Source organism: Antechinus flavipes, chromosome 4 (assembly GCF_016432865.1).
Source record: "Antechinus flavipes isolate AdamAnt ecotype Samford, QLD, Australia chromosome 4, AdamAnt_v2, whole genome shotgun sequence".
NCBI classification, from domain to species: Eukaryota; Metazoa; Chordata; class Mammalia; order Dasyuromorphia; family Dasyuridae; genus Antechinus; species Antechinus flavipes.
This window is the reverse complement of record NC_067401.1, coordinates 415107034-415129625: the sequence shown is the minus strand read 5'-3', so window position 1 is coordinate 415129625 and position 22592 is coordinate 415107034. Positions and strand designations below refer to the sequence as shown.

Sequence of the window (22592 nt, the reverse complement as noted above, 5' to 3'; positions counted from 1 at the left end):
AATACAAATTAGTATTTTATAATTATACATATCTATAATGCTTTGAATTTGGTAATGAAGAAAGATCATGTATGACTGAGGAGATCAAGGAGGGGTGTCATGAATGAATGCTCTGAGTTACTAGTCTTAGGAAGTATAGGAACTATATTGTATCCAAAGGGTCTGTAAATTTTTTTTCATTATCTTGATAATTATATTCCAATATAATTGATTTCCTTTGCGGTGTTATTTTATTTTATGCATTTAAAAATTGTTCTGAGAAAGAGTTCATAGCTTTAACAGGTTACCAAATGGTTCTACAACACACACCCACATAAAAGGGCTAACAACACCTACACTAAAATAATAAGTAAATGTCTGCCCCATTATCACAATAATCTAAGCTGGAATCACACCCATCAATTCTCAAAAAATAAGCATAAGGAATCAAATAAGTACTTAGAGGGTTTTTCTTGAAAGAAATTGGAAACTATGACCCAAAAGGTGACACAGTCATTTTCTTTAAACCTCTTCACAATTTCTTCCCTGATTCCCTCAAATCAATCACATGCCACATGTAAAATCATTGCAACTACTTTCACAGAAGATAAAATTCCCCAAAAAGTAAAAAACCGTTATGACTAGCCCCCAAACCTGTTTTTTCGAGTGCTCACTCAGCGATCCCAGGCGCGCCAGAACACTAACAGTAAAGCGCCCCTGCAGGCTGAGTCTCCATGCTTCTGTAGCTGACTGTGCCCTCCTCCTGCTCTACCCCAGAAGAGGCATCTCATGTAGAGTCTCCTGTAGAGCCTTATGAACGGAAAAGGCAGGGGAGAGAACGAGTGTGGATGGCTGCATAAAAAACCCAGGTGGGATAGCGCCTCTCCCTCAGAGGCAGAGACTCAGATGGACACACGTCATCTCTCCTTCAAGGGGCTATGGCGATCTCATGGCAAAGTCTCAGAAACTGCTGAGTAGAGAAGAAAGTAGAAAGATTGAAATAGCAAAGATATCAAAAGAAAAAAGCATCAAGCCTAGTAGTACTGAAATCTGACGAAGCAAAAGATTCTAAAACCAGAAGAATAACAAATAATTCAAAGTTTTCTTTTAAAAGGTTCTAGTAGGGAGAAAAAGTGAACCAATGGTGCTTGGTGAAAATAAGAGAGCATAGAACAAGAATATATGCAGAAAGCATATATAAACCACATTCTTTAAGGACAATAACTACAAAAAAATGTAATCAATAAAGGGACAAATAAAAAAGGTATGTTAAGTCGAATCTTAATGACATTCTTTATAATGAATAGATCAAAGAATAAAGCATAGAAACTGGAAGAGTTGTATGGAAGAGAACAAAGCTAACATACCAAAATTTCTGGAATACTACCAAAAGCAGTCCTCAGAGAAAAACGTATTCTTTAGAATTTATTATATGCATTAATAAAAGAGAAAAAGATAAACAAAATATATATCTAAAAATTGTAACTCTATGAAAACAAGTCTAAAATAGTACTAAATTAGGAAATATTGAAAATCAGAGCAGAAATAGGTGAAAGAAAAACAAAAAAATAGTACTGAAAAACAACTAAAACTTAATTCTTTAAAAAGACTAGTGAAATCAAGGAGAAATCACAACAAAGAAGTAATAAAAAATTTGTCAGAACCTACTACATAGTTATATGTATAGATATGTTTAATATACAGTATATACCTAAATACATACATGTATGTGTATTTGCATACGTGTGTATGTACAGCACAAAACTGTCTATTCCAAATAAGCAGGAAACTAATTACAAAAATATAAATAAGTCAAATCAAAATAAACATCTGAATCCAATTTTAGAAAAGCAAAGTGAAAAAGTTATAAAGAAATTACTAAAAACAAACAAACCAAAAAAAAAAAAAAAAAAAAAAAACCTCTGGCCCAAATGACAGGAGTTATATAAAAATTTTAAAGACCAATTAATATCTACACTACATGCATTATTCCAGAAGAAGTAGGAAATAAAACACTATCAAATTCCTTGAGGCAAATAAGCAGCTCAAAATGGATTTGTAACCTTAAAATTAGAAATCAGACTATACAAAAACTTGGAAGAGACCGCATAAATTTAACATATATTGTATTACTTGGATAGAAGGGAAGGAAGGAAGGAAGGAAGGGTACACCAGATATTGGATTGTTTGCTATCTAGGGGAAGAGAGGGAGAAAAATTTGGAACACAAAGTTTGCAAGAAGGAATGCTGAAAACTATTTTTACAAGTATTTTGAAAATAAAAAATTATTTTAAAAAGTAATTGAAAAATGTTTAACACAATAAAAGGTAAATGCATTAACCAGATGAAGATAAAATTAAAGCAAGTATTAAGAGCTATTTTGTTCAAGTATATGCAAAAATTTACAAAACATAAGTTTCCCAGGTTTATAGAAGAATAAATATTAAAAGTAAATAAATCTATTTCAGGAAAATAAAACAATTGAACATACCATAGCTCCTCAAGACAAGAACCCCAGGAGGAGATGGACTTATAAACAAATTCTCCCAAACATTTAAAGGGCAATTAACTCAAAAATTATATTAAATATTTGAAAAAAATAGCTAAAGACTTTAGATTAATTTATAACTCTGAAAAGACTTAAATGAACTACTGTTGAGTGAAGTAAGCAGAACCAAGAGAACATTGTACACAGTAACAAGATTATGTGATGATTATTTGTGATGAATTTGGCTTTTCTCAACAACATGGTAATTCAAGGCAATTTCTTTCTTTTTTTTATTAAAGGTTTTTATTTTTCAAAACATGGATAATTCTGCAACATTAGCCCTTGCAAAACCTTGTGTTTCTGTTTCGCCCCCCTTCTCCTAACTCCCTTCCCTAGATGGCAAGTAATCCGATATATATTAAACATGGAAGAAATATATATATTAAATCCAATACATGCATACATATTTATATAATTATCTTGCTGTACAAGAAAAATAAAATCAAACCAGAAAAAAAGTGATGAAAAAAATAGAATGCAAGCAAAAACAACAAAAAGAGTGAGAATTCTATATTGTAAACCACAGTCAGTTTCCACAGTCCTCTCTCCAGGTGCAGAGGGCTTTCTTCATCACAAGACCAATAGAAATGGTCTGAATCATATCATTGTTGAAAAGAGCCACATCCATCAGAATTGAACATCGTATAGTCTTCTTGTTGTCGTGTATAATAATCTCACTGTTCTGCTCATTTCACTCAGCATCAGTTCATGTAAGTCTCTCCAAGCCTCTCTGAAATTATCCTGCTGGTCGTTTCTTATAGAACAATAATATTACCTAATATTCATATATCATAACTTATTCAGTCATTCTCCAATTGATGGGCATCCACTCAGTTTCCAGTTTCTTGCCACTACAAAAAGAGCTGCCACAAACATTTTTGCACACATGGGTCCCTTTCCCTCCTTTAAGATCTTTTTGGAATATAATCCCAGTAGAAACACTGCTGGATCAAAGGGTATGCAGTTTGATAACTCTTTGGGTATAGTTCTAAATTACTCTCCAGAATAGTTGGCTCTTTTCACAGTTCCACCAACAATGTATCAGTGTCCCAGTTTTCCCACATCCCCTCCAACATTTGTCATTATCTTTTCCTGTCATCTTAGCCAATCTGACAGGTGTGCAGTGGTATCTCAGAGCTCATAATTTAATTCAAGGCAGTTTCAATGGACTTGGGATGGAAAATGCCATCCACATCCAGAGGAAAAACTATGGACAATGAATATGGATTGAAGCTTATAATTTTCATCTTGTTTTTTTTCCCCCTTCCCCATGGCTTTTTTCTTTTTGTTCTGATTTTTCTTGTACAGAAATATAAATATATTTTTAAAAACTGCACATATTGCTTGCTGTCTTAGGGAGGGGGGAGGTAAATAAAGGGAGAAAAATTTGGAACACAAGTGTCTTACCAAAAATGAATGTTGAAAAATATTTTTATATGTATTTGGAAAAATAAAATACTTAAAAAAAAAAAACGGTCCTGAGTAATTGATGCCTTCAATCCCTAGCTCCTTCTTCCTTTTGACCTCTCTTTTATCTTTTGATTTCTTTCGTTAGAATGGAAGCTCCCTGAAGGCAAGATGTTAGATCATCTAATTATATCTCATCAGGAATGCCCAAACATCTCTAAAAATTGTGTAACAATTCAGCCATTCTTTAAAGACACTCAATAATTAGGAGCTCAGTATTCCTAGAGCAGCATATTCCACCTTTTTAGGAAATTTTGAGACTTTTGTCATCAAAAAAATGACATAATATTAACATAAATTAAGAGAGGCCTCGTGTTCATGATTAGAGAGATAATACCGTGTTTCCCCGATAATAAGACCTATCCCGAAAATAAGCCCTCCCCTTACTGTGTAAGATTCCTCTAAAATAAGCCCTCCCCCGAAAATAAGCCCTATTGAGATTGCTACTGTAGTGAAGGTGATCCCCTGCACTACACGCTACATAACGGTACCCTCTGTATGAACCGTTCCTCCCCCTCCCCCGAGTGAAACGCACGCTGAGCTCCAAGCTGCATCCAATCAGAGCTGCAGCAGTGAGCGCGTCATCCTGTTCTTCCCCAGTGATTTGCTTGCTGGTGTCATTGAGAGCAGTGCCGCGGAGGAGAGCTGAGGCAGGACAACATAAAAACCCGGTATGTAAGCGGGAGTGAGGGGGCGTGATGGAAGATAAAAGGGGCATGATGGAGGATAAAAGAAGAACTCACGGGGCATGATGGAGGATAAAAGAAGAACTCAGGGGGCATCATGGAGGATAGAAGGAGCACTCAGGGAGCATGATGGGGTTAAAACATTATTGAGGGGCATGATGGAATGAAAAGAAGGACTGACGGTCATAATTTTATTATTCTGTCTGCACGGGTCACCTGTGTTTTGGCAATTCGTTTGGATGGAAAGAAAGCCACACCTCTAATCGTCAGTAAGAGTAAGAAAGATAAGATTGACCGTGTATCAGGCATTTACATTCTTGAAACCGAAAAAGCCTGGTGTACACAAGCCGTTATAAGAAAGTGGGTTGATTTAATGCTGCCACTTGTTATGCGAGGTAACCAAAGAGGTCTGATAATCTGGGATTCAGCCAGCACTCACCTGCTAAAGAAATGAAGAACTTCCTTGCAGAGAGAAGAATAGATCAAGTAATGATTCCTGCAGGAATGATTGCCTATCTCCAGACCCTTGATATTGCAATAAACAAGCCATTCAAGGACCATTTGAACATGGAAGTCAATGACTACATTGAAAATAGAATGGAAAGAAATCAGCGTGGAATCTTTGTGAAGCCCTGTCTGCAAGAAGTCGTGACTTGTGAAGAAGTCATGGGATAAAATTACTGGCAGCTGTGTCGCCAAGGCACTACGAGCAGGTTATCTGGACAAGGCATGTTCATTTAAAGAGAGCTATATTGCTGGACATGACAGATTGGGTCCACTTCTTCTGAAGGAAATAGAGGCACAAGACATCCAGGACGGAATTCAGGGTATGGACACTTATGACGATGTTGTTGAAGAAGATGACACGATCATTATTGAATAAAGGTACTTTTTTTTGTTCACATTTACCTGTTTATTAAAATTGCTGTCAATGTTCATTAAAATAAGCCCTTCCCTGAAAATAAGCCCTCTGCTATTTTTCTGTCCAAAAAAAATTAATAATAATAATAATAAGACAGTGTCTTATTATCGGGGAAACACGGTAGTTCTAACATCCTTTGTCTTAGACCACATCAGTTCTGGGCATCACATTTTGGAAAGGCCTAAATTGGAGAGAATTCCAGAGACAACTAGGATGATGAAAGATCTTTTCCTATTAGGATCCATGGGTGACATTTATCCTAGAGAAGACTTTGGGAATTAAGAGGGGAGACACAACATGAGACTGAACTTTCCTGCTTGCTGTTGGAAGTGGTTTTTCAGTCATATCCAAATCTTCATGGCCCCTATTTGGATTTTTCTTAGCAAAGACACTGGAGTGGTTTGCCATTTCCTTCTCCAAATCATTTTACAGATGATGATATTGAGGCAAACAGGGTTAAGTGACTTGCTTGCCCAGAGTCACACAGCCAGTATAAGTGTCTAAAGCCAGATTTCAACTTCTTGATTCCAGGCCTGGAACTCTAGCTGCCCTGGTGTTGTACCTCCTGTGGTGCTTAATGCTTGTTGAATGGAACTGAATTTCACATTACAATCCTTCAAAAAGCTATCATTTTTTCCTCTCATAGTCTCCTTCCTTCCCAAATCTTTATTTCTCTAGGACAAATAGCATCAGTCCCTTCTGCAAATCATCTTATACCATGATTTCCAGCCCTAATACCATTCTGGTTAGTTTTCTCTTCCTAAAACTGAGAATTCTCTAGATATGATCTAACCAATGCAGAATACAGTGGAACCATCATTTTCACTCAAGATAATACTCCTATATTCATGTAAGTTAAAGTCATGATGGTATTTTTGCCAACTCAATTGAACTGTGGTCTCCCATAAAGCTTTTGGTCTTCTACAACTCCCAGGTCTTTTTCACTCAAAGAATTATCTAATCATGTCTTGTCCTTCTCAGCCTTATATTACTGATTATTTTATCCCAAGTATAAAAACTTGTATTTATTCTCAGTTGAATGTAAGCTTAGCAAAGATCAAAGTGTTGAAATATGAATATTTTAAGCTCCTGAAGTGAAAGGACTGTTGAATTACATGCCTTCAAATCTCCAAAGGCTGGAACACAGTAGGTACTAAATAATTTAAACTTTTTAACAGAACTATACCTAGTAATTTCATCTAATTAGATTAACTTCACAATTATTATTATTTGTTAAAACTATAGTTGACCAATAATCCTTTGTCCATAGTCAAATGTTTTCTCTATGAATTTAATGACATTATTTAGGGGATGGAACTATGTAATCTCTATGGTCCTTTCTACCTCACATCATAGAAACTGCTTCAGCTTTGATACTCAAAACCTCCTCTGATTGACACCTCCCTTTGATTGGAAGGCTATAGAAGAGAGTAAAAAACTTCTCCCAAAACTTTCCTTTATGCAAGACTCAGAATTTCCAGTCAGGTTTTCATTTGCTACCAGGTATTACACTTGTTTTCAAGTGTGTGAATATTATGCTCCCAAGCCTGGTACTAGCTAGCATCATCTATCCCTGTGAGTTTACTTTTGTGCACTGCTTTCCCCCATTAAACTATAAGTTTTCCAAAGGCAGGAACTATCTGTTTTTCTTATTTATATCCTCAATGCTTAGCACAGAACCAGGCACATAATAACATCTTAATAAGTATTTGCTAAGTCTTTACTGGGTCTGATTCCCAAAATCAGAAAGATCCACCACATGTACAAAAATGTTTGTAGCACCCATTTTTGTAGTGGCAAGGACCTGGGAATTGAATGGCTGCCCATTCGTTAGAGAATGGCTGAATAAGTTATAGTATATGCATATTATGGAATATATGCAAGATGATTTTCAGAAAAGACTCACATGAATTGATGCTGAGTGAAGTGAGCAGAAGCAAGAAAAATAGTGACAACAAGATTATGTGATCAATTGTGATGGATGTGGTTCTTTTCAACAATGAGGTAATTCAAGGCAATTCCAATAGATTTGTGATAGAAAATGCCATCTAGATCCAGAGAGAACTATGGAGACTGAATGTGGCTCAAAGCATAGTATTTTCACCTTTTATTGCTGCTGTTGTTTGCTTGCTTGTTTTTTTTCCCTTCATTTTTGATCTAATTTTTCTTGTGTAGCATGTTGAATATGGAAATATATTAGAAGAACTGCACATTTAACCTATCTTGGATTGTTTGCTCTTCTAGGGAAGGATTAGAGGGAAGAGAGAGAGAAAAATATGGAACAAAAGGTTTTGCAAACATAAATGTTAAAAATCATCCATGTATATATTTAGAAAAATAAAATACTATAATAAAAATATTCACTATTAGTTAACTATATGAATATATCTATATGAGTGACAAGCAACAAAACGTGGGCAAACTTGATTTAAAAAATTCTTCCTAAGGGTTTGAGTAAAGATTTTCTTCTCTTTATATCTTAAATAGCTTTGTAGTATAACGGAACACTATTCATTATTGTTACTTCTGGAATGGTTACGTTTTACTATCATCTTCAACCATTAGGTATAGGTGGCAAAGTAGATAGGGCCCTGTTCTTGAAGTCAAGAAGATATGAGTTCAAGTCTAGCCTCAGACACTCACTTATTCTGAGCAAGTCATCAATTAACCTGTCTGCCTTTAAGATTCCTAATATGTCAAATGGGGAAAATAAAAGCAACAATATCCCAGCACTATTCTGGGAATACAATGAAATAGCAATTTGCTTATTAGCACAGTAATGGGACACAGATGCTTGATAAATGCTTATTAAAATATATATACCTTCCTTAAGAGGTAGCTAGGTGGTGCAGTGGATAGAGTACCAGTTCTAGAGTCAGGAGGACTTCAAATCTGGTCTCAGACACTTAACACTTATTAACTATGTGACCCTGGGTAAGTCACTTAATCCCAATTGCCTCATGAAAAAACAACAAAACAAACCAAAAACAAATATATGTACACTGGAAAATTATTTTAAAGTAAAAAGCATTTTATTAAAATTCTTTAAATCTTAGTTTTCCTTCCAAGTGAAGAAAAGGAACAAACATGAAATTATAGTGAGCACGCATCAAGATAAACTGAAAATAAAGTTTTGCCCCAGTGTGACTCAACAGACATGACAATACTAATTAATAAATTAACTTTTTCAGGGAACTAGACAGTACAAATGGAAAAAGGTTATCCCCAAAACAAATGAAGAAGAAAATCTACCTAAATATTCTTTCCCAATGCACCCTTCCTTACCTGACAGTTAATGTCAGCTGTATACTGAAGCAGGACTGTTACTAGGTCCTTATGTCCTCGGTCACAAGCCCAATGGAGTAGAGCCCTGCCCTAAAAATCAGAAGGAAAAAATATCTGAGCATAATTGGCAAAGTAAATTTAAAAGAACCAGCTTGTCATGGTCCTCCAAAATGTAGGCTATTTATACTATACCAAACAACAGGCAAAAAAATCAAATTTTCTTCATACTTAACAAATGTTTTGCAATTTATTCAATAAACAACATTGTATTAAGTGTTTACTATGTGCTAGGCACTATGATAAAGGCAAAAACAGACCTTCCCTTCAAGGAACTTAAATTCTACATGTAAGACAACATAAATACTACACACAGACCAACACAACAGCTACACAGATACACACACACACACACACACAGTAGACGGGCAGTAATCTCAGAGGGGACACTAGCAATTGGGGCAACTAAAAAGGGCCTCCTGCACAAAATGAGACTTGAGCTGAATCTCAAAGGAAGGGAAATGACAAGAATGTGGCAAAAGGTCAGAGTAAGCTATGTAAGAGGATAGCCAGCATCGAAGGTAACAGCAAGGAAGCCCGTAGCTGGGTCATCACGTATGCACAGAAGGTGGAGAGGGACTGTCCTGAGATCAGTCTGGGTCATTGCCTTTCTTGTACCCACTTAGAAAGGTTTAAGAACTATAATGGTACAAACACGCACACACACAGTAGACGGGCAGTAATCTCAGAGGGGACAGTTAGTTGAATGGGGGGGGGGGAAGTTTTTTAATCAAATTTCTCTCATAAAAGTTTAAGCAATCAAGACACAAAAAATTAATAGCTATATGGTACACTAAAAACCATTTCTAAAAAACTAATTACTCAAAGGCTAGGAACAAACTATTCTCAAAAGAAGAATTGTGAAGAATTCACAAACACATGAAAGAATGCTCTAAAGCACTGGTAATAAGAGAAATTTAGATAAAAACAAATTTGAGATTTTATCTGACACTTTGTAAACAGGCAAAAAATGACAACAACTGGGCACATTCAATTTTGGAAGGGTTGTGTAAAGACAAGCACACTAGTGCATTGTTGATAGATCTGTGTGTATATTAGTACAATCATTCTGGGAAACAACATAGACTTATGCAAATATCGTGGCTAGAATGTCAATACACTGACCCAGAGATTACATTATTAGGTTTTTATTCCAAGAAAATCGTTGATAAAAAATAAAATTTATATTTATATTTATCTATAGCAGCACCTGCTGTGATACCAATTCATTTATACTGATATAAATTGTGGCACATGAATACAGTGGAATATTACTAGGCTATAATATATTAAGAAATTTACGAAAAACAGAAATGCAAGGAGAGATCTATAATGAACTAAAACAAGGTAGAGTAAGCAGAACCAAGAAAATGTACAATGATACAATGATTACCTAGGTATAGCTAGGTACCAAAGTGGACAGAACATTGAACTTGGAGCAGGAAAAACCTGAATTCAAACTCTGCTTCAGACACTGACTAGCCCACATGATCCTAGGGAACATATTTATTAACAACTCAGCCTCAGTTTCCTCATCTGTAAAATAAAAATGCCTCTTGGGGTATTTGTGAGAATAAAATGAGACATTTACAAAAGTATTTTATAAACCTTAAAGATCTACATAAATGCTAGCTTTTATTATTAATAAAATGTGCAAAATTCTAGGAAAAGTCACCGATGTGCAATTAGTTGAAACTGGGTACAGGGTTGGCTCTGGGTGTTGAGAAATCTTGAAATAAAATTCTGCTTTTCTTATTAGTTGTATGATTGTGGACAAGTCACTTAACCTCTTTCAGTCTCTCTCAGGATTGATGTGTGGATCAAATGAGGTATTTTAAATTTTAAAGTGCTCTAAAATCCTTTTAAGTACTACATAAATCTAAGCAATTATTGTTAATGTTACTAACACAACAATGTAAATGGGAGAAAAGGCCATGAAAAAAATAATAAAAAGATAATGCATGAAAATCATAAAGAACAAGCATGGCTCAAAGGAAAAGATGGGAAAAGTCACTTTCATCCCAATCTTTTGCCAAAGTAAGAATTCCACAAGTATAGTGTGTTGAACATATTTTCAGGTTTTTTTAATGTATTATTCAGTTATGCTAATTTTTTCCCCTCTCTTTTCCTCTTGGAATACTGTATTATATGGGATGCTTCCTGGAAAGGGAAAAGGAAAGAATACACCATTTAATGTTTGATTTCTTATTTTAACTTTATATACTTTGAAATGAAACACCACAAAATCCAAAATGGCAAGGAAATAAATTGCCAGATGTGGACAAACCTTATGCATATATGCATATTTCTAGGTATTGAATAGGGCTTTACTCACAATTCAATAAGATTAAATAGGCAAGACAAAGTGTACACAAAACTTCCAAAGAAACTTTGCTATTGTGATTGAGTACCAAAGAATATTTTATTTTATTTATATTTTTATGAATTCTGTTATAGTTAATTACTAACTCTAAAATCTTCCAAAGGAACAATTACATTCTTTAATGAGAAGTTCTAAAACATTTCTAATGAACTAAAGGGTATTTTATAAATTAAGTGTTTTACATCTCTTTAAGTGAAAAAAATCTGGTAAAATTCCAACACTAGACAGTGCTATATGGTCTCCATCACTTTCAGTTCCAATTTTCAAATATTTATTTGATAGCTGCTAAATTAAACTATTAACATTAAGTACAATAGATTTAATATGGTATATTACATCATGTATTAAGATACTTATCAGATCTATTATTTTAGTTAAGAAATCATAGCGATCTGTATTTTCACAAAAACAAATCAAAAACATATAGCATATTCCTAGGCTCATAATAAACATCTGCTCGGGTTTTTTGTTGTTAACTGTAAAATGTAAAAATATTAAGAGAAGAAATGTTAGCTCATAAATCTTTAGGAACTACTGTAAGGAAGTAGACAAGCAACTCATTTTACTATTAATTGGAGTTAGAAGTTAAATTTCCCATGTGCAGTGCCAAACATTTACTTTGGGGGAAACACCTATGACTGGACCTCACTAGTGTTTTTCATTTTGGATTTTTTTTCCCATAAGGGTGGCACATATATAATACTGTCTGAAGTATGATGATGTGCTCTCAGATATTTGCACTAAGCTTTTTAACACACGTTTTGACCCAGTATGTAATTAATTTTTGTAACACATTATTTTAATGGTACACTAATTAACCTTGAATGAGAATAAATTCTTGGACAATGACTTTCTGTAGGAGCTCTGGAAGATATCCACATTACCACTTTTTTTATACATAGTATTATACAAACCCCAAACCAAAGAAAAAACAAAAAAATTAGCAATATAATTTTGTTGTTTCATACATTTAGCAAACTAGATCACTTAAACAACCATATAAAGTTCCAATTGTTTTGTTGTAGAATTTTTCATCTTATTATAAAAATTGAATATCTATAGACTTCAGTGAACTGGTATTCAAAGCAATATTGGTGTTGAACATCACAAATTTGATTTTATTTTTCCACATATTTTAACCAAATGGATAAAATAGTAAATAGAGCTGCATATATTTATTTGAATAAGGATTTTCATGTAATTTTTGTGTATCAATGTAAACACAACAATCTTTAATTCTGAAATTGAAGAATGTTGCTATCTACAATCTAGACAATTTTGCTTTTTCTCTATTCCTTTTATTCATATATAATAAGTGTTTTAGGAATATAAGTGAAAAAAATCAAAGAACAGAAAGAAGAAAAGATAAAGGAACATCTTTAAAATCTCTAATGGATAATGAGCAGTCAAAGTGTAGCATTTTTGATGATCCAAAAGTACAGCAAAGTAAAATTAAAAGAATACTCATCTATTAACAAAAGCTGTTAGTTAATACTGACCTACCTTAGACAGATAAATGACTATAAAGTGCTTTGAAAGTTCAGGGAGCTAGCTACCCTGTTAAGTGGTATTACTTAGATGCTTTCTTGAAAATAAAAATTAGTCCTTTATATTTAAGGTGTTGCTCATAACAATCCTTTACCAATGAAGCCAATTGTGTGTGTGTGTGTGTGTGTATGTGTGTGTGTATAAAAGGTTTTAACTTTTTAAAAAGTGATTCAATTTGAAAAGTTACTCTTAATATTTCAGTTACTTGTCCCCAATCAAAAAGAAGTTATTCATTAAAATAACTCAATCTCAGAAAAAGAAAGAAAAATCTATAAATGAAATATTAAAAGTGGGAGCAGAAAAGTGAAGAAAATCTATAAATGAAGTACTAAAGGTGAGAGAAAAAAGGATAGGAGAAAAGGACCAGAAAGATTTGCTAGCAAACGCTATCAAATATTCAAAGGACAAAGAACAAATATTGTATAAATTATTTGCAAAAATAAAAACGGAAGGGATCCTACCAAATTCTTTCTTTGATATTTATTCTGAGTATTAATGTAAAAATTTTGAATAAAATATTAGCAGAAGCCTCAGAATATGTAAAAAAAAATATGCACTATAACCATATTAAATTTAAACTAGAAATACAGATTTGGTTCAAAGTTTCTGATAAAATACAATAATTTCTATTAATAATACTAAAAGCAAAGAAATAAACAGACTTCAGACTTTTCCTTAAACATACTAGGCAGTATCCATCTAAAACTAAAAGCTTCATTATATGTAAAGGGAATAAAATAAAGGCTTTTCTAATAAGAGCAGGAATAAAACCAACAATGTCCACTATTTGTTTATTATTTAATAATTCATAATAAGTCCTATTATTATTTAATATTGGTCTAAAATGCAAGTGCAATAATAAGGCAAGAAAAAAAGAATTTAAGGAATATACATGGAGAAAATGCAAACAAGATTATATCAAGATCATATAGGATGGTTCACTTAAAGAACCCTTGCAAGTCAACTAAAAATTTTAATTGAAACAATTAATAAATGCAGCAAGGTTGTAGTATATAAAATAAATGCATCAAATCTTCAGCAATTCTATCAATTACCAACAAAATCCATTAATAAAAGAAAGATTAATTACAGAATGTATAATATACATTCTTAGAAATATATAAAGATACAGACACACACAATATGAGCACAACTACAAAATGTTACTCAAAGAAATAAAGACAGATACAAACTACTGAGGAAATATTAATTGGTCATGGATAGGCATGCCATTCACTTATGAAAGGATTACTTTATTGAAAAAGAAAAATATTAATGAAATAAAAATATCAATTTGAATGGATATGATATAAAAAAAGGTAGGAAGAAGGCCTACCCATGTTAGATTTCAAATTAATGTACAATTCAATACCTTCAAAATGACTGAGTTCTGTTTAAAATATAGATAGGTCCATCAGTACAACAGATTACATACACACAACATATATATCAAAGCAAATAAACTTAAGTAGTCAAGTGTTTGAAAAGTCCAAAGATTCTACCTATTGCAATAAAGTACTCACTTATTCCAAAGCGAAAAACAAAATTCTATTAAGAAAAACAGAAAGCAGTCTGGCACAAATTAGGTTTAGAGTAACAATCTACACCATTTATCAAGATAAATACCAAATACATGGCTTAAATACACAAGAAGTGACATAAAACAAATCAGAAAAGGAAGAAATTTCCTTTCTGATCAGTATGAAAAAGACTTCATCAAACAAGACAAAAAGAAGATCAAAGATAAAATGGGCAATTTTGATTATATACAATAAAAATACTTTTGTGCAAATAAAATCAATAACACTAAAATTAGAAGGCAAATGGGGAAATTATTTGCATTATGATTTTCTTATAAAAGTCTAATTTTCAAGATAGTTAATGAACTAATTTACCACACACACACACACACACACACACACACACTTTTTAAAAAAATCACAACCATTTTCTAATAAATGTCCAAAGAATATGAAAGCCAGCTAAGGATTAAACTCAAACTATCAATATCCTTAGCAAGAAATGACTCACATGTTTAATAATTCTATCTCACTTCCATCAGACTGGCAAAGATGATCACCCCAAAATGATAAATACAGAAGAAATTGCAGGACAAATGACATATTGATGCACTGTTGGTGAAGTTATGAATTGGTCCAGCCATTCTGGAAAGGATTTAGAACTATGCACCAAAATTACTAAACTCACATACCCTTTGATCTTTTAAAACCACTAGTACTCCTATACTCCCCAAACAAGAAAAAGACCTGTGTACACAAAGATATTTGTAACAACTTTTTGTAGGGAGAGGGAATGGAAAGGGAAAGGGAAAGAGAAGGGAAGGGAAGGGAAAGGAAAAGGAAGGGAAAAGGAAAAGGGAAAAGGGAAGGGAAAGGGAAAAGGAAAGGGAAGGGAAAGAAAACTAAGATGTATTCATCATTTGGGTAATAACTAAGTAAATAAAAGCTATATAAATGTAATATTATTGTGCCACAAAAAAAATGTGTACACACACACACACACACACACACACACACACACACACACACGTATAAAAGAAATAAAGAGATGGTTTCAGAGAAACCTAAGACCTACATGAACTTATGGAGAGTGAAGTGAGAAGAACCAGAAAAACATTTATCCAACAATAGGAATATCATAAAGGTATTCCTATTGCTACCCTACAAAAAATTGAAAAATGTTAACTTTAATTTTCTTGAATGTAGCAATCAGCTGCAATTCCAGAGAGCCAATGATGAATCATGCTACCTATACCTTCCGATAAAATGGTGATGGAACCATGGTACAGAATGAAACAAACATTTTAAGGCATGCTTCAACATGCAATTTGTTATAAGAGTTTTGTTTTTCTTCTCTTTTATTTGGGAAGAGAGATGGGTAGTAAAGAGAGGAAATAAATACCTTTTAATTGAAAACAAAATAAAAAGTTAAAAAATTATTCTATTAACAATGACTAGTAAAACTAAGAAAATTTATGTTGTTATATATATAAAGATTCCTGAATGAATCTACCCTTACATTTTAATATGGGAATAAATTTTAATTATATATTTAAAATTATCTTTAGTGTTCTTCTCAAAATACCTATACTTATAATTATTTTGTTTATTCTCTTCCCATTGCAATCCTAAAATCTTCAATAAAGAATGCAAATTTAATTTAACCAAGTATAAAATTTCCATTGTCATAAAACATGAGTTATTAGTATGCTATTATTTAACTGGTAAATGAAATATTATATGCATATATTAGCACTTTATATATAGGGCTAATAACAATAACTGGTATTTCTTTCACTTTGGGTTTGCAAAGACTTTACAAATAAGTCATGTGAACATCAAATAATTTTGAAACCTAAGATATATTATCACCTGCATTTTATATATGAGGAAAGTAATGACAGGAGGCAAGTAGCTGCCCAGGACTAGAAATTCATTAATGAACTCAGCCAAAAATAAAAGCTAGGTTTACGTGACTCCTAATCCAGTGATCTGTTGGATATACCTCAATGAATAATATAAGTCAACCTGACAAAGTAATGCATCTGAATTGCCTTCTGCAAAAATTCAGGTTCTAAAGTCATCACACTGAAACCTTATCTGGAATATAATTCCCTTCTTCAACCCCTGCTAATCATTAATGCTATTCCCATAACTGTTGAATAACTGGCCACCATAGACCAGTCCTTCATGATTACCTATTACTACTCCATTCAAAAAATATAGTATGTTTTCTGTAAGTTAATCTATGTCTTAAGCTTTTCATAGACAACTGGAACACTAAAAACAAGCATTTCAGCAAGAATTAGAAAGGTAATCCCATTGAAAATTGTACCTATATTTGTCATCAGTCACATGAAGAGAGCTTTAAGCAATCTACCAGATCTTCCACCAGGAAGAGATGGGTAATAAATCTTGACAAGGATTAAGACTGTGCATTTAAGAACTACTTACAAAAATTCTCTCATAAGCAATATTTACACCAATATTAGAAAAAGAGAAGAGAAATGAATAAGAGGTATTGAATCTATTCCATAATAAAACAAATATGGACAGGAAAAACACTATGTCCATTCTGTTATCTATTTAAGTAGCTGAACAGTTCAAAGGATTTATTACTTAAATACTATGGTTTTTATTTTTAAAACAGCACTGTTTGCATTTATGCAAATGGATAAAATTTGATCATTCATAATGTACCTCCCCATCCTTAGTGTGAATGAGCAAGGTTCTAATAAATTAATATTTTAATTAAGTACATTATACCACAGCATTGTATATATTGCTGTATAGAAATTATTTAAGAGGGCACATTTTTCTTTCTTTCTCATATCTTGAATAAGAGCATAAATTTAGTCTGTGCAGACTGACCCTGCCTCTTAAATCTTCTGTGTTTCACTTGGGTTACTGTTGCCAGTTTGGCCACTTTTTGTAGTAGTTTCTCAAGCCAAAAGCATATAAATATTATTCTGACATGAGTCATATATTTATTTAAAAACAAAGCAAGAAGAAAGGGGAAGGGAAATAGTGAGAAAAGGTAGACTCCTTATAAGTATTTTAAAGAATCAATAAACACATAGAAAAAAATTGATAACTATTATGCTATCACAAAAAAGAGAGAAAATATACTGAGTTAAATGTCTCTATTGAAAAGGAGATTTCAAGTTGATTAGAGGCAATCTCATGGAGTTAGAAAAACAAAAGACTAGAAGTCAGGAGACCTGGATTTGAACCTACTCAATAACTACTTTTTAGAGAGGTTACATAATCTAAACCTCGGTTTCCTTATCTGTAAAATATGACAATATTAAAAAAATAGCAATATTATACTACTTACTTTTGAGGGATTATTGTGGGGAAAGCACAAATAAAACAAATAAGAATAACAAAAAACACTTTGTCTAGTGTACTCTCTATCTAGTAATGGAACAACTAACCCTAAAGGTTTTGTAAACCCTAAAAAAAAAAGATTTAAATGAAAGCTATTATTATTATTATTATTATTATTAAAATAATCATCTCAGTCATAAAGAATTTGGGGCGGGAGTATACCTGAATTAAAGAAGGTCCATTAGTAAAAAAAACACCTAACATGCATTTGAAGTCTCATTAAGAAAAATTACTTTCAAAACCATCAAAAGACACTTATAAAGAATCTTTATTCTCTTTCTCTCCACGTACACACCCACACCCCATATGTATGCATATGTGTATACATAAACAGAAAATTTTGTCTGGATCTGAAACTTTTCATTAGCAGACTTTTGGATGAAAAAACTCCCTCTACCAATGTAGATCAGCAACTCTTTTAGAGAATTACTAGGATTACTAAGTCAAAAGAATTACTAGGATTACTAAGTCAATTTATTAAGTGCTTATGCACTTAGCATGCTGACTAGCATGTAGTAGGAATTCAATAAATGTTTACTAATTATGTGTCAGGTACTGTGCTAAATACTAGGGATAATCTCTATTCTCAAGGAGCTTAGATACAGGATAAACTGGAGATAATCATAGAGGGAACATGTTAGCATTAAAGAGGAAAAGATTTCTAGCACAAGGTAGAATGTTAATTGAAACATGAAGAAAGCCAGGAAAACCAAGAGATAGTGATGAAGAGGAAGACAATTCCAAGTACAAGAACCACCAGTCAAAATGCTTAGTTTTAGGAAATGGATGTCTTCTGCAGCCAACAGCAGGAAGCTAAAGTAATTGGATCACAGAGTAAATAAAGGGAAGTTAGGTATAAGAAAACTGAAAGGTAGGAAGGGATCAGGTTGTAAAGGGCTTAAAAAACCAAATAGAGTATTTTATATTTGATCTTATAGGTAAGGGTGGAATTTACTAAATGGGGGAAAGCTATAAAGAGGGACACAAATGGTCATAACAGTACTCTAGAAAGGACATTGGCTAGTAAATGTAGAGAGATCTGTGGCAAGGAGACTAACTGAAGGGCTACTATAATAGTTCAGGCATGGATGAGGTGATGAGGGCTGGGGGGGTGAGGTGGGGGATGGGGGTTGAATGGAGAGGAGGTGGCGTACATAACAGAGATTGCCCAATCCTGTCCCATTGGCAGGACTTAGCAACTGATAGGATACAGGATATGAAAAAGAGAGTGGATAATTGAGGATAACCTGGGTTGGGAGCCTGGATAACTGACAAGATGGTGGTATTAATAGTAACAGAGAAGTTAGGAAGAAGGGTCAGTTTGGGGAGAAAAAGGAGCTCAATTTTAGGCAAATTGAGCTTAGATAACTACAGAACATCCCATTGTAGACATCCAACAAGCAGCTGGAGACGGGAGGCTGTAGATTAATTATTCATTGAACATTTATTAAGGACCTATCATTTGCCAAGCCCTGTGCTAAGAGCTGGGGATATATAAAAAAAAAGGCTAACAGTCCCTACCCTCAAGGACTTCATAATCTAATAAGAACAGATAAATAACAACAAATACTTACTAACAAGCTATAACAGAAGATAGGTAACAGAAGGATTGGGAAAGGGTCCTATAGAAGATTGGGGTCAGGAGAAAAAGAAGAGGAAGACAGAAAAAAAAAGGATTGGGTTGTAGAAACAATCCAACTACCATCTGCATAAAAAGACTAAATTAAACCCATAGGAAGAGATGGGTGCTTCAGAGGATAGTGTCTAGTACAGGGACTCCACCCCAGGGGTCCAAAAGGTAAAACCCATTTTCATAAGCTTCTTTCACTCTCATTCTCTTATAAGAATACAGAATCTTACAGTTTTGAGTTATAGAGTTTACTGAGTTTTACAGAGGCATTGGAACTTACATATTTCATGAATAAAAACTATCTCACACATTTACAGCATGTATGGGGAGAAGGAAAGCCAGATTTGCTTTAAAATGTCTTTGATGAAACAATAGAAATTATTAATTTTATTAAATCTCAACCCTTGAGTACATGTCTTTTTAATATTCCATGTGACGAGATGGAAAGTTGGTACAAGGCACTTCTCTGCATACAAAGTACACTGGTTCTCTCGAGGAGGAACATGTGTGCAACTGAGCTGTGAGCTGAAAGAACAGCTTTACCATAAACACCATATTTACATGAAAGAATGACTTGATAAACTATAGTTATTCATATTTGAGTATCTGACAGATATTTTCTCAAAAATAAATAACATGAACCTGTCACTTCAAGGAAAACAAATGATTTTTTTGTTTGCCAATGATAAAAAAAGCCCAACCTTTTGAAAAACAATTAGAATTCTGTTAGACTTGTATAGGCTCCCATGAACTTGACAGTTTAGTGATACTTAAATACTTTTCTGATGATTCTGATGGTAATATTATCAAATGTGGAAAATCTGATGGTCAAAAAACCCAGCTTAAGTGGCAGGAGAAATATTCCATGTTTATGGATCATTTGTGCCAATATATTCAAAATAACAATAGTATAAAAGCAGTTTACACTTTTAATGCTGCATCAAACTATCAAAAGGATACTTTACAGAACTCAGTAAGATAATAATATTTCATTTGGAGAAGCAAACAACCTAGAAGATCAAGAGAAGTAATGAAAATAGGTTAGGAATGAAGAGAAAGGAACACTATTAAATCTAATACTACTGTGCTATAAGAAATGACAAATACGACAAATACCAAGAATCTTGAAAAGATTTAAACTAAGCAGAATAAAGAAAACACACACACACACACACACACACAATAACTACAACAATGTAAGTGGAAAGAACCACAAAACAATCAAAAGTGAATGTTGTGACATGACAAAGAACAAACCACAAAGAAATGAGAAGAAATTTCTACCCAACTTTTCTGCAAGAGTAGAATATCCATGAGCCTTTCCTCTTTTCCTTTTTTTTTCCTTTAAAATATTATTTGTTCGGGGCAGCTAATTGGTGTAATGGATAGAGCACCAGCCCTGAAGCCAGGAGGACCCGAGTTCAAATCTGTCCTCAGACACTGAACACTTCCTAGTTGAGTGACTCTGGGCAAGTCACTTAACCCCAATTTACATCAGGGAAAAAAAAGTACCTATTATTTGCTAAATCAGATCACTTTCTCAGTGAAGGAAGCAAAGGCATATTGTGAGAAATTCTGGTGATGTAAAAAACAAAAGAGCGATAAAGAAAAATTTTAAAGGACAGAAAAGAAGTAGAGGCACTAATTATACATATCCTTTTCAAGAAACATAGCCACAACAGCCCTTTTTGTAGTGGCCAGAAACTGGAAACTGAGTGGGTGCCCCTCAATTGGAGAATGGCTGAATAAATTGTGGTATATGAATGTTATGGAATATTATTGTTCTGTAAGAAATGATCAGCAAGGTGATTTCAGAAAGACCTGGAGAGACTTACATGAACTGATGTTGAGTGAAATGAGTAGGATGAAGAGATCATTATATACTTCAACAACAATACTATATGATGATCAATTTTGATGGATGTGGCCCTCTTCAACAATGAGATGAAACAAATCAGTTCCCATTGAACAGTAATGAATTGAACCAACTACACCCAGCAAAAAGAACTCAGGGAAATGAATGTGAACCACTACATAGAATTAATTCCCAATCCCTCTATTTTTGTCCGCCTGCATTTTTGATTTCTTTCACAGATTAATGGTACACTATTTCAAGGTCCGATTATTTTTGTGCAGCAAAATAACTGTATGGACATGTATACTTATATTGTAAGTATATATACTTAAACATATTTAACATGTATTGGTCCACCTGGCCAATAAGATGGATGTATCAAGTGAGGTTTCTTTCTTTCTTTTTTTTTGAGAATGGGAAAGACACAAACATGTTTATAAGCATCAGCGAAACAGTCAGTAGATGAGATTGAAGAGTAATAATTAGTAAAATTGACAAAAGGAGCAATGTGCTGGAGAAGCCTAGCATTAGGTCACCTAGATGTCTAAAAGAGTTTGCTTTGACAAGAAGAAAGGTTACTTCTTCATGTGATACAGGTGTGAAAAAGGAGAGAATAAAAGAAGGCATCTTAGTTGATGTGAGACAACAAGGTGAGGAGAAGAGGGAACTCTTGACAAATGGTTCTAAGGAAATAAAAAGCAAGAGAATGAAAAGTTTAAGGAGGGATGAAAAAGTTCAGAAAATTTACTGGTCAAGTAGGAAAATCAATCAGTTGGGTCAAATGCAAAAGGATTTCCTTAACAGACTTTAGTTTATGTAACACAAATTTTTATTAACACAGTAAGCATAGTCACTCAGCAAGGAAACGGGGTAAAGGAAAAAAGGATTTGGGGGAATGAGAAGTTGAGGTATATTAAGAGAAGATTGGTCCCAGGCAAATATTTACTGTAATTCCTTTTGAGTGACAAAGAACTAGAAACTATCGATGAGGGAAAACTGGGACACTGATGCATTGTTAGTAGAGTTGTGAATGAATCCAACCATTCTGGAGAGCAATCTGGAATTATGCCCAAAAAGTTATAAAACTGTGTATAGCCTTTGATCCAGCAGTGCTACTACTGGGCTTATACCCCAAAGAAATACTAAAGAAGGGAAAGGGACCTGTATGTGCCAAAATGTTTGTGGCAGCCCTGTTTGTAGTGGCTAGAAACTGGAAATTGAATGGATGCCCATCAACTGGAGAATGGCTGGGTAAATTGTGGTAGATGAATGTTATAGAATATTATTGTTCTGTAAGAAATGACCAGCAGGATGAATATATA

At 33.5% G+C, this 22592-nt stretch overlaps 1 protein-coding gene across 3 annotated transcripts in view; it reads right to left on the bottom strand.

The window, feature by feature from the left end:
- Window positions 1–22592, bottom strand: part of ACBD6 (acyl-CoA binding domain containing 6) — a 196358-nt gene that overhangs the window by 100746 nt on the left and 73020 nt on the right. For 2 of the 3 annotated variants that reach the window (XM_051998841.1, XM_051998839.1), the window contains exon 6: window positions 8888–8977. The exons of the other annotated variant lie outside the window; for it this stretch is intronic. In XM_051998841.1, the coding sequence (XP_051854801.1) occupies window positions 8888–8977 (90 nt within the window). The remainder of the gene's footprint in view (window positions 1–8887; window positions 8978–22592) is intronic. 3 annotated transcript variants of the gene reach the window in all.